The sequence below is a fragment of the Sander lucioperca genome, chromosome 11, assembly GCF_008315115.2.
Source record: "Sander lucioperca isolate FBNREF2018 chromosome 11, SLUC_FBN_1.2, whole genome shotgun sequence".
NCBI lineage: Eukaryota > Metazoa > Chordata > Actinopteri > Perciformes > Percidae > Sander > Sander lucioperca.
The window spans coordinates 20669810-20695714 of NC_050183.1; the positions used below are offsets into that span (position 1 = coordinate 20669810).

The following is a 25905-nucleotide window of genomic DNA, read 5'->3' on the forward strand; positions in this document are numbered from 1 at the left end:
TCGACAATCCCAGATATTGGAAACATTGCTTGAGTTTCTCAGATAAAACTAAATCAATCTTGTATTTTTCATGGTACAAAAAATACTTTAATTTCTAAGCAAAGTTTTGCCATGTAGATACTTAGTTATGATTAAAGTTATAATAGCAAAATCAGGCTGTTTTGGAGTCAGGCCTGGATTGAAAACATCGGGGGATGAGTGAGGATGTTAATTTTTTTTAGTAGCAGTGTTCCACAGTTTCTAAAACACCAAAAACATAAGTGTTAATAGCTTTATAGCACATATTAGTAAAAACTGTGGTGTGTGTGTGTGTGTGTGTGTGTGTGTGTGTGTGTGTGTGTGTGTCTTAGAAAGATCAGAGATTGTCTTGTGTGCACATTCCTTTCAGCGTAACCTAAGCCTCAGGGTATTATGTCTGTGTAAGTAACATTAAATGTCTCCCTACCTTTGTGTGTGTTTGTGTGTAAGTGTGTGTGTTTGTGTTTGTGATGTGTGTAGGTGTATCTGTGTGTGTGTGTGTGTGTGTGTGTGTGTGTGTGTGTGTGTGTGTGTGTGTGTGTGTGTGTGTGTGTGTGTGTGTGTGTGCATGCGTGCGTGCGTGTGTAGATGGATAAAAGCTGGTATTATGAAATACAGTGACCTGATCTTCTTAATTGTATGTCTGGTGACCCTGATCCACCTTATCAAGGCCACAAGGGGAGGGGTGTGTGTGTGTGTGTGTGTGTGTGTGTGTGTGTGTGTGTGTGTGTGTGTTTGTGTGTGTGTGTGTGTGTGTGTGTGTGTGTGTGTGTGTGTGTGTGTGTGTGTGTGTGTGTGTGTGTGTTCTCATAAGCTCCCATACAGTGTTGGAAATGTACCCTTTTGTATTTAGCAGTAATAATCTTACCCTGTAAAGATGTCTTTTTATGTTGTGTATATATAGTGGTTTATGATTGAATTATTAGGAGATAAACTGACTGAACTTAACCACTGTAAGATGTTGAGGATTCAAACCAAAAACCGCAAGTCATTAAAGTAATTCAAAAAGTAGCGACAAGGTGTTCTGATGTAAGGATGAAGCAAAAAAAAAAGCCTATTGTGAAGTAAAGTGAAGAGTGAAGTGTAATGATTGCTATTGTTACCTGCAATAATACACCTACACTCATGTTTGATGGGTCTTAAGGTATAGTTTTAACTATACTAAACTAAGATCAGGTCAGTTTATTGCACTCTAAAACAATCCACTTGAGCTCAGCCACAGGAGGTCTATCTATCTCACATTCTCTTCGAAAAGGTTTGATATTTCTGCAAACAGTCCAGTCAATGATGAATGCTGGTTCAAAATCAGTATAATCAGCTTGTCATGTCATGTAGCATAGATAAACAACTTGTAGAGCAAACATCTTTCCACGAACATTATTAAACATGCATTTTATCAGATTATGTAACCAGAAGCCAAACCACTATACTATAACTATTCCTGTGTCTCATATAGCCGGCAGCACGGCACCATAACACTAACAAAAAACAAGAAAATGATTAATTATGAGTGTCAAACAGAGGTAGGTAGGTAGCAGACAGCTGCTGTTAAGTGTTTAAATTAATGGATGTATCAACAATGTCCTGTCTTTGATTACATGTGGGTGTTGCCAAACCTACAGTGTATTTGACTTGGCTTATTGAAAGTTTGGCTGGATGGGAGTGTGATTTGAGTTTCAATTTATTTCTGCTTAAGTTAAAGATGTCTGAGCGTAGTTTTGGATTATAGATGTTTCTTAGCAACAACAGGCAGAAAGCACATCACCTCGGAAGTGTCCGTTAACTGAGTGGTTAAGATTCAGCAGCTTTTTGCAGCGTGGCTGGATGGCTTCCTGTCCGCCTGCAGTGCGGTGCAGGGTACCTGTTCACCTGCTTGGCACGTGCGCTGATTGTTGGCTCACTTGTTGAGACGGGCTCAGGTATGTTGGTCCTGCCACAAGGAATGCAGCGAATAAAAAGGGAGACAGAGCAGGAGGGTGTGACAGAGAGAAGAAAGTGAGAGCCAGATGCTTTTGATGGAAAAAGGAAATGAATGGCTAAGCAATGTTGTCTTGATGTGGTCTCCATGGCGACCAGTGTAAGCTATTAAATGTCTGCAGGAAAAACCAAAAACAAGTTTCGAATTAAATGGATTCATCAAAGATTAAGTGCAAAAAATACCCCGCAGCAGAACAAGGTTCTGCAGTTTCTCTAATGCAAAATTTAGCTCCAGGAGGGCTGTGGGAAACTGTGATCTCTACTTGGCCCAATAGCCATCATTAAATTAATTTTTATACCCATAAATATTACATCAGACATTTCCACATAATCAATACTAAAGAATCAGGATTAATGCAAGTCTAACAAATAATAAGCAGGGTAATCTGAGTTTAAAGTGGATTTTGCCTTGACTACATCCTTGACTCAGATTTTAAAGAAAGCAGATCGAGGCCATAAGGTTGTTGGTTTGAGTCCCTGAGCTGCTGGTAAAATGTAAGAGAAAGCAGTGGCCAAAAATAGAAGGCTGTGGTCAAACTAAGGAGCACTCCGAGTTGATTGTTATGATGATTATAATACTATAAAGCAGTATTTTACTGGATAACAGCCCAGCTGACCTTTCATGCACTCATAAATGTATAAAATATGAGTGGGCAATGATTAGACAAGAGGTTTTTAAGTTAGATTAGTTATTTATGTTACTGTTACTCTTCTGTAGCTGCACACTCTCAAGTTTCGTCATTGTTTACGGAGCTGGAGGAAATGCCTTTCTGCTGCTCAGGTTCCCTCTAGGAAGCAATAAAAAGGTAGTCAAAATCTTCATACCTCCGCTGCAGATGTTTAACCGCCACTGAACTGAAGAGATATCTTATACTCCATCTTTTACTTCGTTTTGCCAACAACTTTGGATTTTGCACACATGCACCAAAGAAGGGGCTTGAACGCCGGAGATGAACTTGCTTTTGGCACACCAGAGAACTCAGATCATATAGAATTTCCGAAATGTACATGATGTAAACAATAAACAACAGCGCCGCCATAGTAATTTGTATGTAGCCCCTAAATCAAGCATGCAGTGACAATGTTTCTTTCTGCACTGCCCCTACCGTTCATGGTTATATGACTATTGCACCTTGCGGACATGTAGCGTTAATTTCTGAGGACGTGCACAACCAACGCTCCAAGCGAATGTAGGATACGTGAGGCAGCCATCATGCAAATGCATTGTTAAAAGCAAGTACAGTATATCCCCGTTTTAAGTATCTGACAAATATAAGCAGGGGCAACACCGGGGTAAAGAGTCCTGGTGGCATGACTATGGGGTTGTATTGAATTCAGTTGTCAATGTGCCTTTTTTCCCTTCTGCACTTCAACTCGTCATTTGAAACTGTAAAGATAAAAATAAAAGCCCCAGTCGAAAAAAATAGACACACACTATCACGCTTCTTGGTGATAGTCCAGAGGGAGTCTATCTGATCACTGCCGGGCAGAAACTAATGCTCTATTTATTGTGCATTAACTGTGTGTGTTTCTGTGCTCTTGTAATTCTGCTGTATCTTAAACAATTTCCGTTTTAGAACTCGAGAGGAAGAACAGTTGTTTTTTCTGGTAATCATTTCTTTGAAGGCCTCTTAGAAGGTTAAAACTGTCGGCCACCTTTCCTGTTTACCACTAAGTGCAACACCATGAATGCCTTCCGAGAGAAAAAGTGTGTCATTAACCACATTTGAACGAGTCATCACATCTGCCCACCTCTGTATGAAGCTTTTCACACTGCCTCTCCTCTCCTCTCCTCTCCTCTCCTCTCCTCAGATCTGGTAATGTGATGCGGGCTACAGAGGCCGGCATCACGTGATTAACTTTTTGTAGCTATATGTACGTATAGTTCATGAGAACAGCCTGAAATAAATAACTACTAATAGATTTGTAGGAACCGAACACAGAGGGTGCTTTCACACCTGAGACCTGTTTGGTCTGTTTTAAATGACTCATGGTGTATTTCGTCAGATAGTCCGGTTGGTTTGGGTTGGTGTGAAAGCTCATTTGAACTCGGACCAAACACCAAATTCTGGTCTGGTAAACAGAACACTTTAAAATGAACACACACTACTGTACATAACTGCAGCCAGCAACAGGTTCTTTATGAGTTCACCCAGGGTAATTTCTTATCTTCTCTCATTCTTTCCCACCAGCTGCATTTTACCATTTAGACTTCTCACCACATTTCTTTGTAATAGAAGATACATTATCACACAAGAACAGGAATGCTCCAGCCTGCCGTTCAGGCTAGTGTCTTTCACAATAAGCTTTCTTGTATTTCAATTTCAAAACAACCTAGACATTGTTACTAATGTTGAAGAATATTGTGAGTTGGGTTTATTTTTGGCAAATTTATTGATTGACTTTTCTCCAACAACATGATGCGCTAGCCTCGAGTTGTATAATTTTTATTTTTATTACTATTTTATTCTCTATTATTGTGTTAAATGTTCCGAATGTAAAGCACTTTGAGCTGCACTCTGTGTATGAAAGGTGCTATACAAATAAAGCTTATTATTATTATTATTATTATTATTATTATTATGGATATGAGAGACATCTAGTGTTCCTCCAGGATGATCTTTTTTCCTCTCTTTGTCTATTTACTTTATGATCATATCTGCTTCATAGTCTCTCAGGATTAAAGTAAACATACACATTATGCAAGTAATATATGTACTGTGATTAAAATGAACACCCCTAAGTTATGCATAACCTAATTTCCTTCAACAATAACCTGCACTTTGTTGGACCTCCTGGTCTTTTCAACTTCTGTAATGCATCCATCTGCATGTATTAGCATGTTTGCAAGCTTGCTTTTCGAACATGTGCTGGTGTCTCACCACTGTGCTCAGTTCTGTCTTTTTCAAGTAAATTAAGTTTTTATAGCAGGATGCCAGCTGCTTCCATTACCCAGCAGCCCAGGAATGCAGTAAAGCATATGTGTCCGTGGTAAACGCCCTGCGTCGTCTAGGTTGGTAAGCAAACCAACAACTAAATGCTAACATTAGCTGCAGCACATGAGTGCGCAAAGATGCTGTCTGCTGTCTCTGGCCCACATGTGTAACACTAATGGTGTGGTTTTAAACACCAGCAGAGGAGTCTGTCCTTATTCTGCCCGACGTTTTCAGAGAGGTGACCTGATCAAAGAAAACGACATTGATTGATACCTCAGATCTCAGCTGTGTCCCAACTCTCATCTCCTCTCTTCCTTAACTTATAATGCTCCATTTTGGGGAGAATGTGTCAGAGGTATTGATTTAAGGCAAGCTGAAATTTGAAATATAATCTATAATCATACTGTGGCTATTCATCACACCATTTTTTGACATATTGGTGAAAACAGGCGTTTTCCACAGCAGCAGTTGACTGAAATTTTAGGGCTGGTGTTATATTGAGAAGCACCAAGGCTGAATTACCAACCAGGCCCCTGACCCTTCAGGCCCCATCTTCACTGTTTGTCAGTTGGATATTGATCATTTTTTTAATTAATTATAAATTGGGCCTTGAGTCGAATCCTGTCCTCTGTCAAAATTTATGTAAGAGCCAACTTGTGCCCTTGGAATAAATACGAACCGATCTTTGGTTCCTCAGGTGTAACCTGGAAGCACATACAGTTTTTGACCATGCACACACACACACACACACACACACACACACACACCACACACACACACACACACACAGATATGTTGCTGCTGTAACACTGTAATTTCCCATTTCTGGGATCAATAAAAATCGATCTATCTATCTATCTATCTATCTATCTGTCTATATATATATATATCTACACACACTCTCACCACACACCACTACACAGGCACACATACAAGCGGTGTTATTACTTATTTATTATCTACCTCTTTGAGTGTCCTTATGTTGTTTGTTTTGCGATTCTTATGTGTGAATTGGCTGCTGTTGGCTGGCTGCGATTCCACTTTGGGATCAATAATGTACTCTATATTCACAAAATACTTCACCTTCGTCTTGCAAAGCTAATTATTAAGTAATTAAATCCAAAATGGCCTCAAACTTTGAAGATTAACTACAAGATGACTCTGGGGTGTGCACCGTGTGCCCTCATTTGCCACATTTTTTGATCCGCTAACTTAAAGTCATTAACAATGTACAAAAATACATTTTTGGATTCTGTAAATCAATAGCAAAAAAAGATAAAACTGGTAATTCTTAGTTGAATCGACATTTTCCTCCACCTATACAAATCATAATAACAAATAAACACAAAGAGGTGGAGGTGATGCAGTAGTTCTCTCTGTAAACTAGATTGACAGGATTGTGGTAGTCGTGTGAAAATTCACAGCTAACGTGTGAGGACGCCGTTACACACACACACACACACACACACACACACACACACACACACACACACACACACACACACACACAGCTCAGTTGAGAGCAGGTGTGATTAGCAGGAAGTGATTTAGTTTGATGGTGTTGGGTTCAGAGGAGTAAAGTGTCTCACCTCAGAATGACAGACCTGCACTCCTCACAACTCTAGACCTTCATTGTTCACTTCCTCTTGTGCTCTTGTAGGCCTATTTGTGATGAAGCAAAAAATTCTTAAAATATCCCCAAAAGATGCAAGAAAAAAAGTACTCCTGTACTATTGTTGCCAGTCAGACAAACACACACACACACACACACACACACACACACACACACACACACACACACACACACATACACACACACCAGCCAGTGCCAATGAAAGATTCATGGAGGGGTGATGATTAAGGCATCTCTTCTTCTGCTCCACTTACCCTGGTAGACAAATTCTGCCCCCAACCCACATACACACACACACACACACACACACACACACACACACACACACACACACACACACACACACACACACACACATAGGACCTGTTAAAAGGAAGGAGAGCAGTGATGCAAACAGCTGTAGGGCACTTCCTTACCCTTAACCTTTCCAGGCGTGGGCACCCACACACAAACACACACACACACACACACACACACACACACACACACACACACACACACACACACACACACACACACACACACACACACACACACACACAGAGTCTGTCAAGAGACTGATGCTGCAGACTGCTTTCTAGGCTGTCTGGCAGACTGTGTCTCCCATGGGAGTATCCCCATAAGGATAGGACATTTTCTAGCCTCCTATTGTACATTTTCATATTTTCAAGATTAGAGTAAATGCAGGTTCAGGTTGGGTGTGTCATGACTAGGGTTGAGTTGCAGTTTCTGTGTTTCACTTCTGGCCAAACAAACATTTTGTCCTGTGCTGACACAACTTTGCACATTTAAAGGTTGAAAAAGTTACTCAGCCTTTATTTTGATATTTTGAAAGAAGAGAGGGGCAGTAGTTGAATGTAACTAAGTACATTTACTCAAGTACTGCACTGTACATATTTGAGGTACTTCCACTGTACTTGACTATATAGATTGTATGCTACTTTATACTTCATTGTGCTTTTTATTCCACTACAGGTACATTTATTTCACAGCTATACTTACTAGTGACATGTCAGATGAATGTATCAAATGCATGACTGAAAACAAACATGGTTGCTATATTTAAATCAAGTGTACTGTATTTAATGTACAGAGTGCTTTTCTGGCTGGTAACTATTTATAAAAGGATTCAAATGAATTATTAATGCAGTGGTGTGAGAGGCACTCAAATCCTGTACTCTAATATAAGTAAAAGTAAAATTAAGTAAAAGTAAAGAATTAACAAAACAGTACACACTAGTATCCAAGTACTCATATTAAATACTGGTTCCTTTGAAAGTACTTCATTATTTTTGGATTAGTAATATAGAAGCAGGGTTTTGTAAAAGTGTCTGATTACTTCTTCACAGCTCTGGTAATGTGTCATTGTCATATGAAAACCTTGTTACTCCAATGTTGGGAATTTTATGCTTTTAGATCAGTTGAAGAAATAATCGGTCCTTTACAGCAGTGGTGACCAAACTGACAGTCAGGACCAGCAAAAGCCATCACAAGTTAAAGGTGCCGTAGGTAGGATTGCGAAGATCCAGGACTTAGCCAAAAAATGTGAACCTCGACAACTTCTTAGTCCCCTCCCCCCTTTCCGCTAAAGCCCAAAACGGTCTCCTAAGCCCCTCCCCCCACAAGGGAGAATGAATGCGTGTGCATGAGCAGTGATTGACATGCAGTTAGACACCCCCCCTAACCCTGATTGGTGTATCTGAACAGGGAGCTGTGGATTTTTGCAAATCGCACTACAGGCTGTAGGTGGTGCCAGAGGAGCCGGATTTTTAAAAGAATGACCTGCTTCATTTAGTTCTACTCGAACATAGGGTCAGTTTCAGCAAATATGACAGAAAGTTAGTTTTATAAGTCTTACCTAATACACCTTTACATCTGAGGGGTCGCAAGATGTTTAACAGGATAGGAAAACACTAAGAAACATGTTTCTGCTACACACAATATGTCTATTTTTGTCATAATTTCATTTAACCTTTAGTTTTTGTTAAATTACTTTTTAATTATACAACAACTGGTCGATTTGAAACTTGGCTACTTTGTAAGTAGTGTTTTAATGGGTCAAGAGCCAAAAAGTTTGCGGGATCTACCGCTCTAGAGACTTTTAAATCTCTGTTAACTTTATAACTTTTCTAAAACTATTAACTTTATTTTCAAACTGTCAATAAGGTTAAAAGAAAACAGTTTTTCATACTATAGTAGATTTTTATCTGAATATTTCCTAAATAATGTTGAGAGAATTAAAGTAGAACATTTCCCATGAAAATAAGCATGTACAGTTAAGTACACCAGGTGACACTCTGTTACTACAGCTTTGCTTCTATAATGAGAAAAAATATATATTTTTAAATCACATGTTATTGGCACAGTGGTGCTTTGATCTTAAGACTAATGTGAGGAAGATGCTACCATGTGGATGTTTGGCATATTTCCCGACTTAGTTGAGAATGTTAGTATGCTGACATTTGCTAATGAGTACCAGACAAAAAGTACAGCTGAAGCTGATGGAAATGCCATTAGGTTTGAAGGTATTATAGTCATGAACCAAAGAATTGGACACCCTAAAATTGATGCCCTGATGATAAGGCGTTAGATAAAAAACTCATGGAATAAGTTATTACAATTCATCCTGAAAGGGACATTAATGTAAAAATTAATGTGTTAAAAAAACATGTTACACAAACAGTTTTGAGATATGTCAGTCCAAAATGAACCAGAAAGACCAAAATGGTGGAATGAACACCGTTACCATAGATACATAGAGCCATAGAGCCATGCCACAGCGTTGATAATAAAAACTATACACCTGCATTAACAATTACTATTTATCATATTATTTAACCCTGGTGTTGATTTGGTGGTACATGTACATGTAAAGGAGCTGGCATATGCAATGACTAAAATATGTAAATTAGTTAAAAAAACAACAACAATTAACTTAATTAACTTTGTCTTTGTGTCTTTCCCATCTTGCCAGGTGAACATTTGAGGATGTGTCCTCAGGGTCCAACTTGTTGTACCAGCACCATGGAGGAGAACCTGGGAGGTCTGAGCGCTCGAGAGACCGAGGGACTGATCAGAGAAGCCGGCAGGTCGCTGCAGTCTGCCTTCAATGCTCTCCACAGGAGCTTCGACAGTAAGTAGGGTGTGTGTATGTGTGTGTGTGTTTGCAGGATAGATGCTCATTACTTGCTGAGCTCAAATTAATACCAAAGCTTCAGGGGTGAGCACATAGGAGTATGACATTAGTATTTTGTGGAATTTGTGTTTGGTACAAAGCTCTGACTGTGCTCAATACTCAATACTGCAGCTTCAATAGTAACGTGTGTGTGTGTGTGTGTGTGTGTGTGTGTGTATGTGTGTGTGTGTGTGTGTGTGAGTGTGTGTGTGTGTGTGTGTGTGTGTGTGTGTACGTGCGGGAGGGAGGGAGGGAGGGAGGATGTGTTGGTATCCTGTGCGTCAAGGGGACCCCTGACTGGGTGTTATAATGAGAGCGGAGTCAGCCAGACACAATGAAATGTGATAAGCCGATCCCCTGATCTCCAAGGGGCACACACACACACACACACACACACACACACACACACACACACACACACACACACACACACACACACACATACACACACACAAACAGAGGGGTGTCCCCTGGGGCAGTGGCTGGTTCAGCTAATGAGCAGTTGACCCAGTGAGGAGTCGAGGCTGCAGATCACTGCACATCAGAGAAAGAGAGGGATGGAGGTCGGGAGGAGGAAAAGATAAAAGTGCAACAATAGGGAGACAGACGAATGCAGCAAGTGAGAAATGTGTCATTAGTAGAGTAGAAACAGTGAGTCAAAATAAAAAATGAAATAAGAAGAAGAAGAAGAAGAAGAAGAAGAAGAAGAAGAAAAGGAGCAGAAGGAGGACTTGTCAGAGGAGGATAGAATTATTAGTCTCAAGGAAGCAGGCCACCTCAGTAGCAGTAATGTGGCCGCCCATCTGGTTGTAGTTAGAACAGGCTGGCACTGGTCCACAACCTTTGAAGCATGAGGGAAAAGCCCAGACCAATATACTGCAGAGACAGCAAGCTGACTCTCTTATTCTTTCTTTTTGACCTCTTTATCGCTTTGTATCCATATGGCTGCAAAGACACTTTCAAGGAAACCTTTAAAAATATTAAATACATAGGCAGAAACTTAACTGCAGCACATCCAAAGCCACTGTCCATTGATATTATTGGCCTGAGGAGCAATCTAATTCCTTATTCATCCTTTATTCTTCAGTAGTATTTCAACTGCTAGTTATTGGTTAATTTTCTATAAAATAAAATGATACTTAAAGCTGCACTCATCAATAAATTTCAAATAAACAATGGATCAGATGACTATGTGTAATGTGCAGCGGTGGAAGAAGTATTCAGATCTTTTATTTAAGTAAAAGTAATAATACCACACTGTAAAAATACTACAAGTAAAAGTCCTGCATTGAAAATGTTAACTTAAGTAAAAATACAGAGTACCATCAGAAAAATGTACCTACATTATTAAAAGAAAAATTACTCAATGCAGAAAAATCCTCACATTTTAGAAACTGAAAACGATGAAAACCGTTCTTTCAATCATCTAAGTGTTTAATCATCTAGTCATTTCAGCTTTACTTGTAGAACTATATATTGTTGGGTAGTTTACTTTATAATAAAACATCATATTTTATAATATACATGGGTTTTGTGTGCTACAATCTTAATTTGTAAGGTAACTAGTAACTAAATCTGACAGCTTTTTTACTTAGTAAAAAGTACAATATTTCTCTCTGAAATATAGTGGAGTAGAAGTAGAAAGTGGCATGAAAAAAAAGACTCAACTAAAGTACAAGTCCCTTAAATTTGTACTTAAGTACAGTACTTGAGTAAATGTACTTAGTTACATTCCACCACTGGTAAGGTGAAAGGGGCTCATAGTGACAAACCCAAAGATAAATATCTCCTAATTTTGCCATTCTTCTCAGCTCTACAGAGAGTTTTAGTTTTGTTTTAACAGCCTACAACTTTCTTGTTTTAGTTAAGTCTCTCCGCTCTCTCTTTTCTCTACTTCCAGCATATTTCACTGAGCTGCACGGTCGCTCTGAGCGCTCCCTCCCGGAGGCGCTGTCTCCACTCGGCGCCCTGTACTCACAGAACACCCGTCTCTACGGAGATCTCTACACCGACCTGCGACAGTACTACCGAGGCTCCGCTCTCAACTTGGACGAGACCCTGTCTGAGTTCTGGTCCCGTCTCCTGGAGCGTACCTTTAAAATCTCCGCTCCATCAGAGGTGAGTAAAGAAGTGAAACAAAGACTTTTTGACACATTTTGAATGAAAAACTGGTGTACATAATGATATAGAAAGGTAATAACTAAAATAGTAAAGCAGAAACCAGAGTACTGATTGGATAACTGAGATGAGAGAGGTGATGATAGAGCACATTATGGCAGCCTCAGTATTTCAGATGTTTACTAATACACTAACAAGTATATGAATTATACCAAAATATATTAAAATGGAAATACTTGTACAAATTTGAGTTGACACAATTGAAGGATTTTATGAACTAGTTCTCCTGATTCATTCAGCTGCTGGCTGAACTGCCTCTCTTCAGCCCCTGCTGCTGTTCTGGCAAAAGAACAAACATTTGCAAAATTTTCATTTTTAGATATATATCTTGCACTATTTTCATCTATTATTATTAGCTGGTTTGTGTTCTACCGGTATGAAGTAGATGCATTAAATCTCTTCCACTGACATACTTTGTAAGGTTACTGATCATGTAGCTAATAACCCCCCATTTACTGTCAGTTCCATACTGCACACTATCTAATAAAGGCAAAAATGTCAAAACAAATTCTAATAATAACATACTTCTCCTACGTTTTTTCTCCCTATCACCTCCTGTCTGGCAGGTCAACCTGTCAGAGGACTACCTTGAATGTGTTGCTAAGCAACAGGAGACGCTGCGGCCATTTGGAGACGTCCCAAGGGACATGAAGGCGAAGCTGATCCGCGCTTTTGTCACAGCCAGGTCGTTTGTCCAGGGGCTGATAGTCAGCGGAGAGGTGGTCAGGAAGGTCTCACAGGTGAGTGTGTGTGTGTGTGTGTGTGTGTGTGTGTGTGTGTGTGTGTGTGTGTGTGTGTGTGTGTGTGTGTGTGCGTGTGCACGTGGTGCGTGCGTACAGTGGACGTAAGGCGAGACAGTGAGTCAGACAGAGAGAGACAGGATGAGTTGTTGGTGTGAGAGAAACTTAGAGATTGTGTGTGTGTGTGTGTGTGTGTGTGTGTGTGTGTGTGTGTGTGTGTTTGTGAGACTGTGAGACTAAGGCCTGCTGGACTGAGTCCCAGGAAAGCAGATATGATGGATGCATGGTCGTCACACCCTAACTGTCAGAGAAAACGTCTCCACCCTCAAAATAAAAAAACACAAAGATCATCAAAAATTAAGCGTCTGACTCTGCCATCAGAACAAAGCTCTCATTTGTAAGGGATGACAACAGTGTAGTCAAATTACGTGTGATGATGTTTTTTTAGCTCTTGATGCAGTTTTTTTCCCAGCACTCAGAGACGTAGTGTGTCTGATGTGACTGTGTGATTGTTTTCTTGCTATTGTTAGTGTTTGATGTAGTTTATGGTCACTCCGAGACTTTTTTTACCCCCTTCTTTCTCCATTCATCCCTATAAGGTAGATCTACTGTACAAGCTTCATCCAAATTCTGCAATTTAAAGGACCATACCGGTGATTTTTCATGTTTTAATCAATTTTACACAACTCCAATATTCAGTATTTTACATCACAGTTAATCATTTTGCAAAATATTCTGCTGTCTTTTTGAAATCTGAATCTGTATTTTCCCTTACAGTTTCAGGCCTCAATTAGTTTCTGTTCTTTTCCTATTGATGTACTAATCAGAGCACATTCTTGACTTAAGTTGTGAAATCTATCACAGTGAACATCATGTCTGCATTAATTTGTGTCAAAGCTACATTATCGTTATGAGTGCAGACTTTTTACATCAGCACTTAAACCACTTTACCACATGATGATAATGTAACATTGACACAAATTTATGCAGACTTGATGTTGACAGTGATGGATTATATACAACTTGAGTCCTTGGACTGATTTCAATACTGCACAGGAATAAATGCATGACGGCCTGTTGGGAAATGCATCCAAATATCTAAAACTGTGTAGTGTTTCAATTACAAATAGTCAGCAAAAATGTAGTTTAAATCTTGCAGACATACTGACGTGCCCTTATTTTGGAGGTGTCCCTCCATCACATCTGTGCAGCATAGTGGTAAAATAACTCCACTGTGGAACTGGACACCTTTCATGACTTGTGTACATGATCAGAAGCTGACAGTGTAATAGAAACCCTGTACTGTATAAAGACAAGCAGGGCCATCACTGCTTTCTTGTTCACGGCGTGTCCCTTGTAATGTTGCAATACTGCCCTCTGCTGTTTATCCTGTTCCTTGAGCTATTTGTACTCTGTCATGCATTGCCCTCATGGAGTAAATCCAATGTTAAAGAGAAGAGGGGAAGAGCTAAACAGCCAACATTTTGAATTAGGCCACAACTACAAGGGTGAAAGGAAGAAACAGGACCTAGTACAAACATACTCTTGCAGTATTAAATGTCCTTCTTTTACCAGAGGTTTGTGATGCTAACTGTCCTTTCGAACCTCCCCAGGTTCATTTGAGTCCAGAGTGTATGAAGGCCCTGATGAAGCTGGTTTACTGCCCCCACTGTCACGGCATTGCCTCCGTCAAACCCTGCTCCAACTACTGTTCCAACGTCATGAAGGGCTGCCTGGCCAACCAAGCTGACCTGGACCCCGAGTGGCAGAATATTATAGGTGAGGTTCAGACCACAAGGTAAGACATTGTAAAGCTAGATAATCCAGAGATATACTTATTAGGCAGAGTGGATCACTGGAACAGACATTGGGCCTCATGCAATACCACTTTTGTGTGACCATGACAATATAATGCACCATTTATGTACTGGTAAACTGTGATTTAGTGGTTTGGGAGCAAATGAAGTTTTGTGCCACCAAAAACTGGTTCTGAGTGTATCCAAAAGTTCTTCTCTTCTCTTTTGCTCAGACACAATGATCCAGGTGGCCTCTAGTTTCAGCACGGAGCCCAGTCTTGATGTGGTTCTCTCCTCTATCCCTGCTCGAATCTATGAGGCTGTTCACTTCCTGCAGGAAAACATGGACACATTCACAACAAAAGTAAGACGTCTCACTTTGTCTCATCACTTACTTACACACTACATTTCCCTGGGAGCATTTTATCTCCAGTCAAAGGCCAGCTTCTGTCTGCAATCCCCTTAAAATTATTTGTCAAACCCTTCACCTCTTTATCATATTGTTCCCCGTCCAAACATCATTAAAAAGCGTGCACAATCAAATTATTATCCTCAAAAAGTGTTTACCTTGAGGATACTCAAGGTAGCGCTCATCAATGTGCTTCAGTAGCAACAAGCTCAACCTCTCACCACTATCTTTTTATTGGTTTTATTAAATTAAATTCAATTTTATTTATACTAAATCATAACAAGAGTTATCTCAAGACACTTTACAGATAGAATAGGTCTAGACCACACTATAATTTACAAAGACCAAACAATTCCAGTAATTTCCCCAAGAGCAAGCATTTAGTGCAACAGTGGCGAGGAAAAACTCCTTTTTAGGGACTTATTTGAGCAACCTGATAGTAAGGAATTACAATAGTCCAGCCTGGAAGTAACAAATGCAAGGACTAGTTTTTCAGCATAGTTTTGAGACATGATGTGCCTAATTTTGGCACTGTTACAAGGTTTGTTTTAAAGGAACACACCGACTTATTGGGACTGGGTACACCCTGTGACTATACAAATCACAACATGTAAATAGGAACATGTTTGCGTTATTTTGTCTCTTATTCGGAGCAGTAGGCTAGTTGGAACCAGTTACCTGCATGATCTGTGCTAGGCTAAGCTAATGCTGGGGGCGTCAGACAGAGTTACGACACGCACGGAGATGAGAAGGGTATGTATCGACTTATCTAACTCTGGAGGTTACGGTGAATAAGCTAAAGTCCAAATAAGTCGGTGTGTTCCTTTAAGTGGGTGTTAAAGGATATATGCTGATCAAAAATAACTCCTAGATTTCTGACAGTAGTGCTGGAGGCCAGGGCAATGCCATCCAGAGTAGCTATATCTTTAGATAATGAGGTTTACTTGCTTGACAGGTATGAAAGGCAGGCTGGTGGAAGTAGCTGGTATAGTATGGCGTTGTACGCTCCTCTCATCTGACGGCAACATGTGTTTATTATAGACACATATATTTATAGATGTATCCTTCAAATAAGGCTAGGCAGCATTATGAAATTGCTAGGCTCCCATCATTGTACTGATGTATATATCAATGTCCCTTTATTGGACAAGCAGTGAGTGTAGCTATAAACATTCTTGACCTTGTTTTCACCAAGCTGTTCCTATTCTTACACTTTTAGTGCGATTTATTTTCAAGCTCAAAACATAAATTGTAATATTTCCATGTATATGGAAAGCAATAGCAATGATATGTTCTTGAACAAATAGGCTGTGGAATTAATCTAGTCAGGCAACCCAAACATCCTCACAGTTTGAAACACTTGTCTGTAACGATTCATCATTCAGTCATTTCTGGAGCAGTGTGATTTGATTTCAGATGTTTAACTCCCCAGTTCACAGCTTCTAGTACATGTTTGTGTTGATGTATGTCTGTGTGTCTGTGTGTTTGTATGTGTGTAGGTGTACCAGACATGTGGTACTCCAGGTGAACCAGGAACAGGAAGTCCCACACTCCATGAGCAGAGGAAGAAGAGCGGCTCCCTGACCGCATCAGAGTACAAACCCTCTCCAACCGCTGGGCTCAGACTGGAGATGCAGGTGTGTATATACATATATACACCACATATCATATAAAAAAGATGTATTATTTCATAGAAAACAGATGAATTCCTGGATTTGTATGCACCACTTTTTTTTTATGTGGGGACTGCATCCCAGGTTTTTGTATGTTGTATTTGAGTGTCTTTGTCAAAGCTATACATGTATAACAATAGATTTTACATTTATTTTACGTACCACAGATATTCTGATGCTGTTTACAAAGGGTATTTAAAACTCATTATGACTTGTTTTGGATTTACAGCATACCCAAACTAAATGATTTGGGATTTGAGACTCACCTTCGTCTTGTGAAACTAAAATATTGTCTCTGTCCTCAGGTTTCAGATTTGTCGAGTAAGCTGAGGGAGATGCGGCAGTACTGGACCCAGCTTCCTGTGGCACTTTGCAGCAAACTGGCAGCAGGAGGCGCCGGTCAGGATAAATGCTGGAATGGCATCACAAAAGCTAGGTGAGGAAGAAAGGGTAAGGGTAAGAATACCAGGGTAAGCCAATCAGAGGCTGAGGAAAGGACACGCTTTTGCAATCGTAGGAAACACAAATTTTCCTCCAGGAAAACATCTGTCACTGACCAATCACAAGCATGTTTAGTTTAAATGTAACTTCAAGCACCAACTATATCCAGCCTGTTCTCCAGGCTTTAAAATGTCCCTCAAATCGAGTGTTTCGATATGGTTTGACTAGATTTTATTTCATCTCCACAATAAGATAGTTCTTTGGTTTGCATCTAAACAATTTTTTGGCAATCTATTTCTTCTGAAGTTTATTCCATTATTATCGTATATCTGTTCATTTTTCAGTTACATTTCTGTCGACTTCAGAAGTGCTTTGTGATACTGGCTCCATGATGCATAGTGTTTGCATTAATTCCTGGATTTTTAAACATTTCTGATTTCAATCCTTGAACCCATGTTGATGTTAACGATGTTGCTGCAACGAAGCTTCTAAACCAACAACTCCCACATCCTTCAACAGAAAACTGGATTGTAGAGTGTTGGATAAAATACTTTCAAGGTCTGAAATCGGTTCAGGCAGTACAACTTGTATTCATTCAGCACGGAAACAAGATACATTACAGAAAGAAAACTCGTGTTCTTTATTACCTAATAGCCAAAGCCAAAGTTGCTATGATACAGGCCAGTTCTCATCCCGTTGAAGGCCATTTGTATCCTTTGTGTCAGATCATAAGAGGAGCAAGCTATTTCTTTTAAGACAAACTGAAAACAGCGGTGAATGGAAACGTATTTGCATATTCATTACATTGCTTCCACATATGCAGAAATTCAAAAGCCTGTGCAGATTCACATTCCGCAACACTAGCAGTCATATCCACACACTTTACACGCTCCAGCCTCCTATAATCTACGTGTAAATGGATTATAGAACAATTTTATGCAATGTATATATGTATATGGGCCTATATATATGTTTTGTGTGTGAGTGAGAGAGAAATGTGACAAAGGCCATAAAATATAGATGAATCGCTGACTGTGTGGGACAGATTGAGGAAATATGAAATGTGTGTGTCGATGTGGCGGAGAGTAAATTATTACTGTTTACTACAGCTACTACAGCAACATCTCGTGGATGTCTTGAGAGCTCAAACACAAAATTATAACTAATAAATTCTCAGAGTGGAAAATGAAATGTATTGTTGGAGAAGTTTAAATTGGGTGTACATTGTTTCTTCCCTTCTCACTTCTTTAAAGGCAGGTCTTGCTTGCATTAATAATTCTTCCTAATACTGGCCATTAAGAGATCCTTTCCTAATGCACATGGAAGACATGGGGGACAAAATCACAGTTGTGCAAAGGAGTAATTTCATACTAAACGGATACCCACTCGATTTGTCTCAGACTGCTGAGGCCAAACATTAGATTCAGCTAAACTTTGGAGTTCATTTTTGTACTAAAAGGACTATGAATTTTGTCCCCCCATCTCTTCCATTAAAAGCATGTTAGGAATGATTTCTTAATGACCAGTGTTAATTTGAAAAAATTTTAATTTAACATTTCAGACATGGTTTTGAGGTCGAAGTTGGAATTAGATTGAGATTGGTTAGGGTCAGGATAGGGCTGAGCAATCATTCAAAAATGTTGTATTTTTACTTACGTTTTTGTTCTTCAACAATTTTATGGGAGTGAACAATCTGTGGAGTACTTTTGTCAGTGAGGGTCCTCACAAACGCAGAAGCACAAGCTTGTGTGTCTGATTGTTTGTGCTTGTGTGAGTTGTATCTGCTGACCGGGTGCTGTCAGCACAAATTACCTAAATATCTAATTTACACAATTGAGCACAGCTGTGCAGATTAACTGAGTTTGTGCTTGCACATGTTTTCAAGTAAACAAAATATTAGAAAAAATATCCTTATATATATATATATATATATATATATATATAAGGATATTTTTTCTGAACTGCCCTGATTATGTTGCCACACATTCTTCCCCTGTCCCTATTGTCCTCCAATCAGGTACCTTCCAGAGGTGATGGGTGATGGCTTGGCCAATCAGATCAATAACCCAGAAGTAGAGCTTGACATCACAAAGCCAGACATGACCATCAGGCAACAGATCATGCAACTCAAAATCATGAGCAACAGGCTGAAAAACGCACTGGAGGGCAACGATGTGGACTTCCAGGATGCAAGTGGGTCCCTTTCTAATATTTGTACTGAAAGTACTTTCTAGTGTTAATATGTTTTACATGGCACACATTGTCCATTCGGTTATATTTTTGCTTTATACAAAGTCAGCAGTCTCCCACGTTCATGCACATATTCCACTGCATGGTCTGATTCCCTGTGTTAAATGTGATTAAATACTCCTATCTAATAAATAATAAATGTAACTAAAACATTGATTTCATTCATGTAGGTCAAATGGTACCCGCTCAGTAAGCACGTACAAACAGAAACGTTATCAGGAGCAATTGAAGGTGACATATTTCTTGACAAAAGAAGTAAAACTCATCTTCTCATCTGTTTTTACCTCTGTAGGTGACGACATTAGCGGCTCAGGAAGCGGGATGTGCGTAGGTGGTCTGTGTCCTCGGAACAGACCGGGATTGTATGCCTACTCGCCAGACAACAACCGAGTCAGAGGCACAGCCACGTCTCAAACACCCATCTGTGGACTCCTACTCCTGCTCCCATTGACCATCCTGCTGCTTCAGCGATGATGGACCACAGCTGCCTCAAATCAGACTCTAAGTCTACAGGAGGGCTGAACCACGCAACGGACAAAAAGGGGTTTGGTGGGGGGGGAAGATTGGAAGGTAAATTTGCCAAAAAATGAAAAAGACATCTTGGGGAATTAATGGACGACATTTTATTTGACCAAGAGGAGCAAAATTGACAGTGACAATATTCTTTATTTAGTTTTGCTCAGTTTCAATGTGTCTTAGTTTAGGTGTGATTCAGTTTGTTGAGCTGGTTTCAATGGATTGTTGGAAGAAGACAAAGAGAATGATGGCTGTTGATGATGAAAATAATGATGGGGATATTGATAATGATTTATTGACACTTTAGCAGATCCATTTAGCTCCAGGTTCCAGTCAGTAGGCGGCAGAGCTCAGTGAAAGAAATGTTTGGTTCCCTGATATGTGGTGCGTTCAACAAGGCTTTTTTTTTTTTTTACTGGAGTCGAGGTTGACTACCTTAACAAACATTGTGTAAGTTGTAAATGTTTGTGTACATTAGCTAACAGACTGGCACCATATTGAGCCATGAATGTACAGTGTAATACTATATTGGCAATGAATCTCCCCATAATCTGGGATGTAGTCGTCCAGATGTTTTGGTGTGTGTTGGCATAAATGGTTACATTGAGTTGGATTTGTTTAAAATATTGCAGATAAATTATCACACATTATTGTATGAGATGTTGTGATTGCAAGATTTTACCTCACTTTTACTGTATACCCAACCATTTCCAAGGAAAAGGGAAATGACCACCTTTTTAACAACTCATCACCTTCTTAAGAAAACAAGCAGTGTCATCAAAGCACTTGTAAACAAGCACAGACAAGCAGTTTCCTTAAATCCTGTAATTTATCCTGCAGTGAAGACTAAAAACTGCACATTATTCTGACACTTGTGGTTGCAATAACCACAAAAATCTCCACAGAGAACATTTCATGACAGTAATTTTTAGAGAGGACTCCTTGTTGAACGCACACCTGCGTTTAGTAACTTTAAAGTCTTAGAAGCAGCACAGTGGCTGATATACAGTAGGTCAAACCAAAGCACTTATTACACTGAACACTTTTTTACATTTTTTGACAGCAGACATCGCCCCGAGTACGTTTAACATTTGTGATGACCCTTGTGCCAGGTTTTGTAATTGCATATTTAAACAAAAAAGCATCAATAAGAAAACAAAGGTCTTGTGCATACAGTCCAGGATATTGACAACATGTATACATTTACCTGGTGATACATAATTTACTCGGCATGCCTTTCTTTCAGTCTACACTACTATACTGATACATATGGGACTCCTGATTCACGTAAGTCTCTTGCACATACACACATTTACACACACTGGGGTTGTGTATTAAGCTGATTTTTATTCATCAGTGTATTTAATCACACATTTCATTCATTAAACACTGTTTGATTGTGGCAGTGGATTTTGCCATGCACAATTTGATTTGGGTATTGCTGATTAGCATCCATTAACGAGAAACTAGATCTTTATTTAAAGGGGCACTCCACCAATTTTACATATCCTAGTCAAAATTGTATAAAGTCCTCTGTGGCTCTGGATAGAGCTTTCTAATGTTTGAGAAAATAAGCCTGAGGATGTCATAGTGATGTCATCAGCTTGGGCTTGGAGGCTAGAACTTTGTAACAGAAAAAACTGGGGGCATCAGGTTTGAAAGACGTGGGTGTTTACCAGACAGGGAGGATCAAACAAAATGATTAGAGTTGCAATTACGGCAAATATAGGATCTAGTGTTTATGGAGCTTGACCCGTTATTAGGGACTACAAGTCAGGATATCTCTAGGGATGGCAATCTCGGTCTGTCTGTTGGACCACCACTTTGATCCAGACTGAAATATCTCAACATCTATCAGACGGATTGCCATGTTCCCTGCAGGATTCATTCGTATCACTTACCTGTTCATCTGGTGCATCAGGTCAGAATTTAAATGTGTCTAATATTTGGGTTTATGACCAAATACCTGCTAAACCATCGGCCTCAGCTCTACGTAAAGTAAAGGTAAACTAAAATGATAAATATGGTAAACATTTCACCTACTTGGCATCATTCAGTATGTTAGCATCGTTATTGCAAGCATGTTATTTTGCTGATGTTCTCCATTAGCTCAAAGCCCCACTGTGCCCAAGTACTCACAGAACCACCAGCATAGACTCTTGTTTAAAAGTCTCTTGCAAGTCCCCTGAACTTTATGGAAGTGCAAAACTAAATCACTGGAGTACCCCTCTATGTTCCTCTCATTGTGAAGTCTGATACAACTTTACAAACATGTACTGTATCTAAGAATCTATCCATTAGCCACAGAGATATGACTAAGCACCAGTTGCTCTCATCTTCACAATGTCTGTGCCTGATGCTCTGTGGCCTGTGGATTTAGTCATGACTCAGTCCCTGACTTTGCTCATTTTCTAGAAAAACTCAACTTGCCAGCTGCACAACAGCTATAAATAAACATATAACTCTTTGTAACAGGCACTGACAAGCGTCATGTGGCCCTGCTGGAGAAAAACGGGCCCACGTGTTGTGTGTGGGAATGACAATCCTGCACCAGTCAGGGGGTTTCGAGTTAATGCATGATTTATTTTCCTGATGCATACAACAGAATAAAGCAGAGCAGCAGGCACATACACAAAGATTTCACTACACATTTCTGTCTTTGAATGCTGGAAAGGTCTTAAACGTTTTATTTCTCAACATCAGTATCGTATCTTTGGTCGAGAGGACCCGATCTGAACATCCATCTGAATTCACCCTTTTTTTGCATCATGGGTCTTTCCTGAAATGTGTCTTTTCCTGTAATTGTGAATGATGTGGAAGTAAAGGTAGAGTCTGAGTTTTACTGAGATGTGGGAGGACACGTGTAGCAGCCACAGTCTACAACACTGTTGATTTTACTTGTCTAGACATGAAGAAGATTTATCGACTCTCAGCACTCTGAGCTGAGCTGTCTGTCCATGACCAACATTTTGAGTCCCCCCAGGTGAGAGTTACCTTTGAACAAAAGGTGCCACAACTCTTGCTGAACAAATATAACAAATGTAACTTAACTCTAGAGACAGCTTAAACATAATTGTTCTGCTCATGTGGCAGCTTGCAGGTCTAGAATCGATTTTTTGGGTCTCCATCTGTGGTTTAAAAAGCAATAAACTCAGTGCTAATGTGTTTTCTTGTAGACGTGGCTAATTTTCTTAACCAATTTCAAATGCCTCCAACTGCTGGCTCTAAGATTAGAAGCATCTCCCGCTCTTTGTCTGCTTTTCACTTACACACAGACAGATACACAACTCTTTAAGATACTGGTCAATGTGTACAAGGATGCAATAGCCACTGAATAAAGGTGATTGTTGTCGTGGTACATGGTGTAGTGTCATGAAAGCTATTGACAAGTGAAATGTCATGTTGAGAGACTTCAAATAGACTGTCTGGGCTTGAAAATGCAGTGTCACGCCAATGATAAATTTACTGTTGTGTTGTTTAGCAGCTTTTTCCCTTTATAGACACACTGTCAGAGACAGGAAGCTGCAGGAGATGAAGGAGGCGAGAAACTTCAAGAGCAAATTGATCCAAGGCCATCGGGGGTTGAAAACGTTTTCAGTTTACAAACCGCAGTTGTCATTGAAACTTTTAGATTGTTGTTGCATAGGGCCAAAAAAACTTTATCATACTACCTACTAGGGATGCACCTACTTTTTCTCTCTTGATACCAATTCCCATACCTCTACTCAGAGTATCTGCTAATACCGAGTACCATTCCAATACAGCAGATCTCTTTTTCCCTGAACTTAAAATCTATATACCTACTGTATATACCTTACTACATTGGAACCCATTTAAATATTTTTCATGTAAGGTAACATGAAGCCAGGGATCGCTGAGGCACTAAAAGCTGAGTCAGAAACAATCAGTTTTATAATGACATTCTCAGAGAAACTGGATTAAATGTTACCTAGGAGGAAATACTGCTTCATTTAAGTAATTAACCTTTTACCTGTTCATCCTGTGGGATGCTGGGAATATAAAGAACTTTCACTGACTGCTTGGAGGTATTGAAAGTTGGATAGATGTGAACATGCATCATGTGTATGATAGATATTTGTTGGCGTCATTGTGGTCACTTTCAAAAAAGAGCCCCCAATCCAGAGCAGTCCAATGGTGTAATAAATCCATGAAAACCTTATGTCTTAATGTATCGCACAAGTTTCATGATAAAAAAAAAAAAAAAAAAAAAACGCTCTTTTGTTTTAAAGTGCTCATATTATGCTTTTTGGCTTTTTCCCTTACCTTTATTGTGTTATATATCTTTTTTGTGCATGTTATAGGTTTACAAAGTGAAAAAGTCCACCCCAAAGGGACTTACCATCAGATAGTCACAAACTGCTCTAAACAGCTCTATTGTAGTCCAGCCTTTACTTCCGTGACAAACGTGCGTCACTTTGTAACACACGTTATAATGCTCGCCAATGTGCAAGCATGGCACGCCCTCATACTCTGCTTCTGACTGGCTGGTAGTCCTTACCTAGCTACTGTGCATGTGCGACTCCCAACAAAGATGGTACGGAAGTGTGATGCCTCACTCTGTAGCTAAAACAGAGAGCTCAACACACAGGGTGAAAAGAGGAGCTGCAGCAATGTGCAGTACAACAAATATATGGTGTTTTCTGAAAATTAAACCATGTAAACCTATTCTGGTACAACCTCTAAATACAATTATGAACCTGAAGATGTGCATAATATAAGCACTTTAATTTAAATGGACCAACACCAACAAGGCTATGGGTGTTAAAGGGTTGAAGTTGGTTAAATTAATTAAAGACCCGACACACCGCCACAGGTGTTTTCACTTACACTGGCTGATTAGACCTCTCAGGTTGAAGTTTGATGGAGCCGCGCTGAGGTCATCAAAGGTAAAGCTGAATAGATTGCAGCCATTATCAATGTTATTATGCACGTATGGTTTTCTTGCTGTGACTTATCAAAATGTCTGCTGTGAAAAAGGCCTATAAGAATAATAAAGTAAATTGTCCCGCCGAACAGGCACTGCAAAACAAACTAAAGTCAATCAAACACAGTACTGAGAGGAGATCTTTTAAGTCACAAAAAGTGTATACATATGTGTGGCTGAACCATACTGTATGTGTGTAGACCCTACACACACAGAACGGGGCTTTAATGTTGGTGGTGGTTATGAACAATAACACTTGAGTGTTGAACTTGTGTAGCTAAAAGTCAGAGAGAATAAATTCCAAAAATCTGGAGATGCTCATGTGTTGCAGTGTCTGGCTTTGGGAGTGATTAGGCCTACTGGTTTGTCTGTGTTTAATATCTTTGCAATGACATACCATATGTGGAACACATTCTGCTCTGTTTCAACATGCTTTCAACAGCCATGATACATCTGCACAGGCAGTGGGGGGACTCAGGCTGTCTGAGGGGCAGGGGTGAAAAAAAAGGCACTAGCTGCACGTCATGGGGCACCAGTGCGTGTAAGGTTTCTAGAATGTAGGGCAGAATATATATGGCACTGCAGTTTTTTTCTTAATTTTAAGGGCACCCAAGCAGTGATTCCCGACCAGGGGTACTTGTACCCCAGGTGGTACCTCTGCAGTTGCAGTACATGGAAAGATTGTAGAGTAGCTCAACTAATTTAAACAATTAGAAATTAAAATTATATATTCACATATTACCATTAAGTCAACTGTAACACCTTAACACTATATATTGCAGTTATGTACGTGTGTGAAAGCTAGTGATAATATGGAACTATTTTTGTGCCTTGAAAAGCGATACCGTGTGTAATAGTATAGTAGGTTTTTATTTTGATGGACTTGGGTAGTAAGTTGTCAAACGTCCTTTATTAATCATTAACTTGTCAGTTTAGGACGTATACCTTACCAGTTACAAATTATGTTATTGCACCGTGCTTAAAGACCACAACTCCAATCTTATCCTGTCATAAAGAGGCACGAGTCATTCCCACCTGTACAAGTCTCTTTCAATTGCTGTTCTTCCGTTTGACCGCTGGGCGTCGCTGTCCCTTCACACTAGCCACCATGCCGGCGCGCGGGGAAACCTGACCATTGGGCATTCAGCCTGGGTCAGGTGGAAAAGAACGGGTGATTGGTTTACGATCCGCCATACTGTCTCCTGATTGGACAGAAAG

General features: G+C 39.7%; 1 protein-coding gene across 1 annotated transcript in view; it reads left to right on the forward strand.

The window, feature by feature from the left end:
- Window positions 1-23100, forward strand: part of LOC116039157 (glypican-1-like) — a 41274-nt gene extending 18174 nt beyond the window's left edge. Inside the window, exons 2-10 of the mRNA XM_031283956.2 lie at window positions 9539-9697; window positions 11640-11857; window positions 12484-12657; window positions 14271-14436; window positions 14687-14817; window positions 16362-16499; window positions 16841-16971; window positions 18994-19169; window positions 19519-23100. Of these exons, the coding sequence (XP_031139816.1) occupies window positions 9539-9697; window positions 11640-11857; window positions 12484-12657; window positions 14271-14436; window positions 14687-14817; window positions 16362-16499; window positions 16841-16971; window positions 18994-19169; window positions 19519-19700 (1475 nt within the window). The 3' untranslated portion in view covers window positions 19701-23100. The remainder of the gene's footprint in view (window positions 1-9538; window positions 9698-11639; window positions 11858-12483; window positions 12658-14270; window positions 14437-14686; window positions 14818-16361; window positions 16500-16840; window positions 16972-18993; window positions 19170-19518) is intronic.
- Window positions 23101-25905: the final 2805 nt, after the last annotated feature.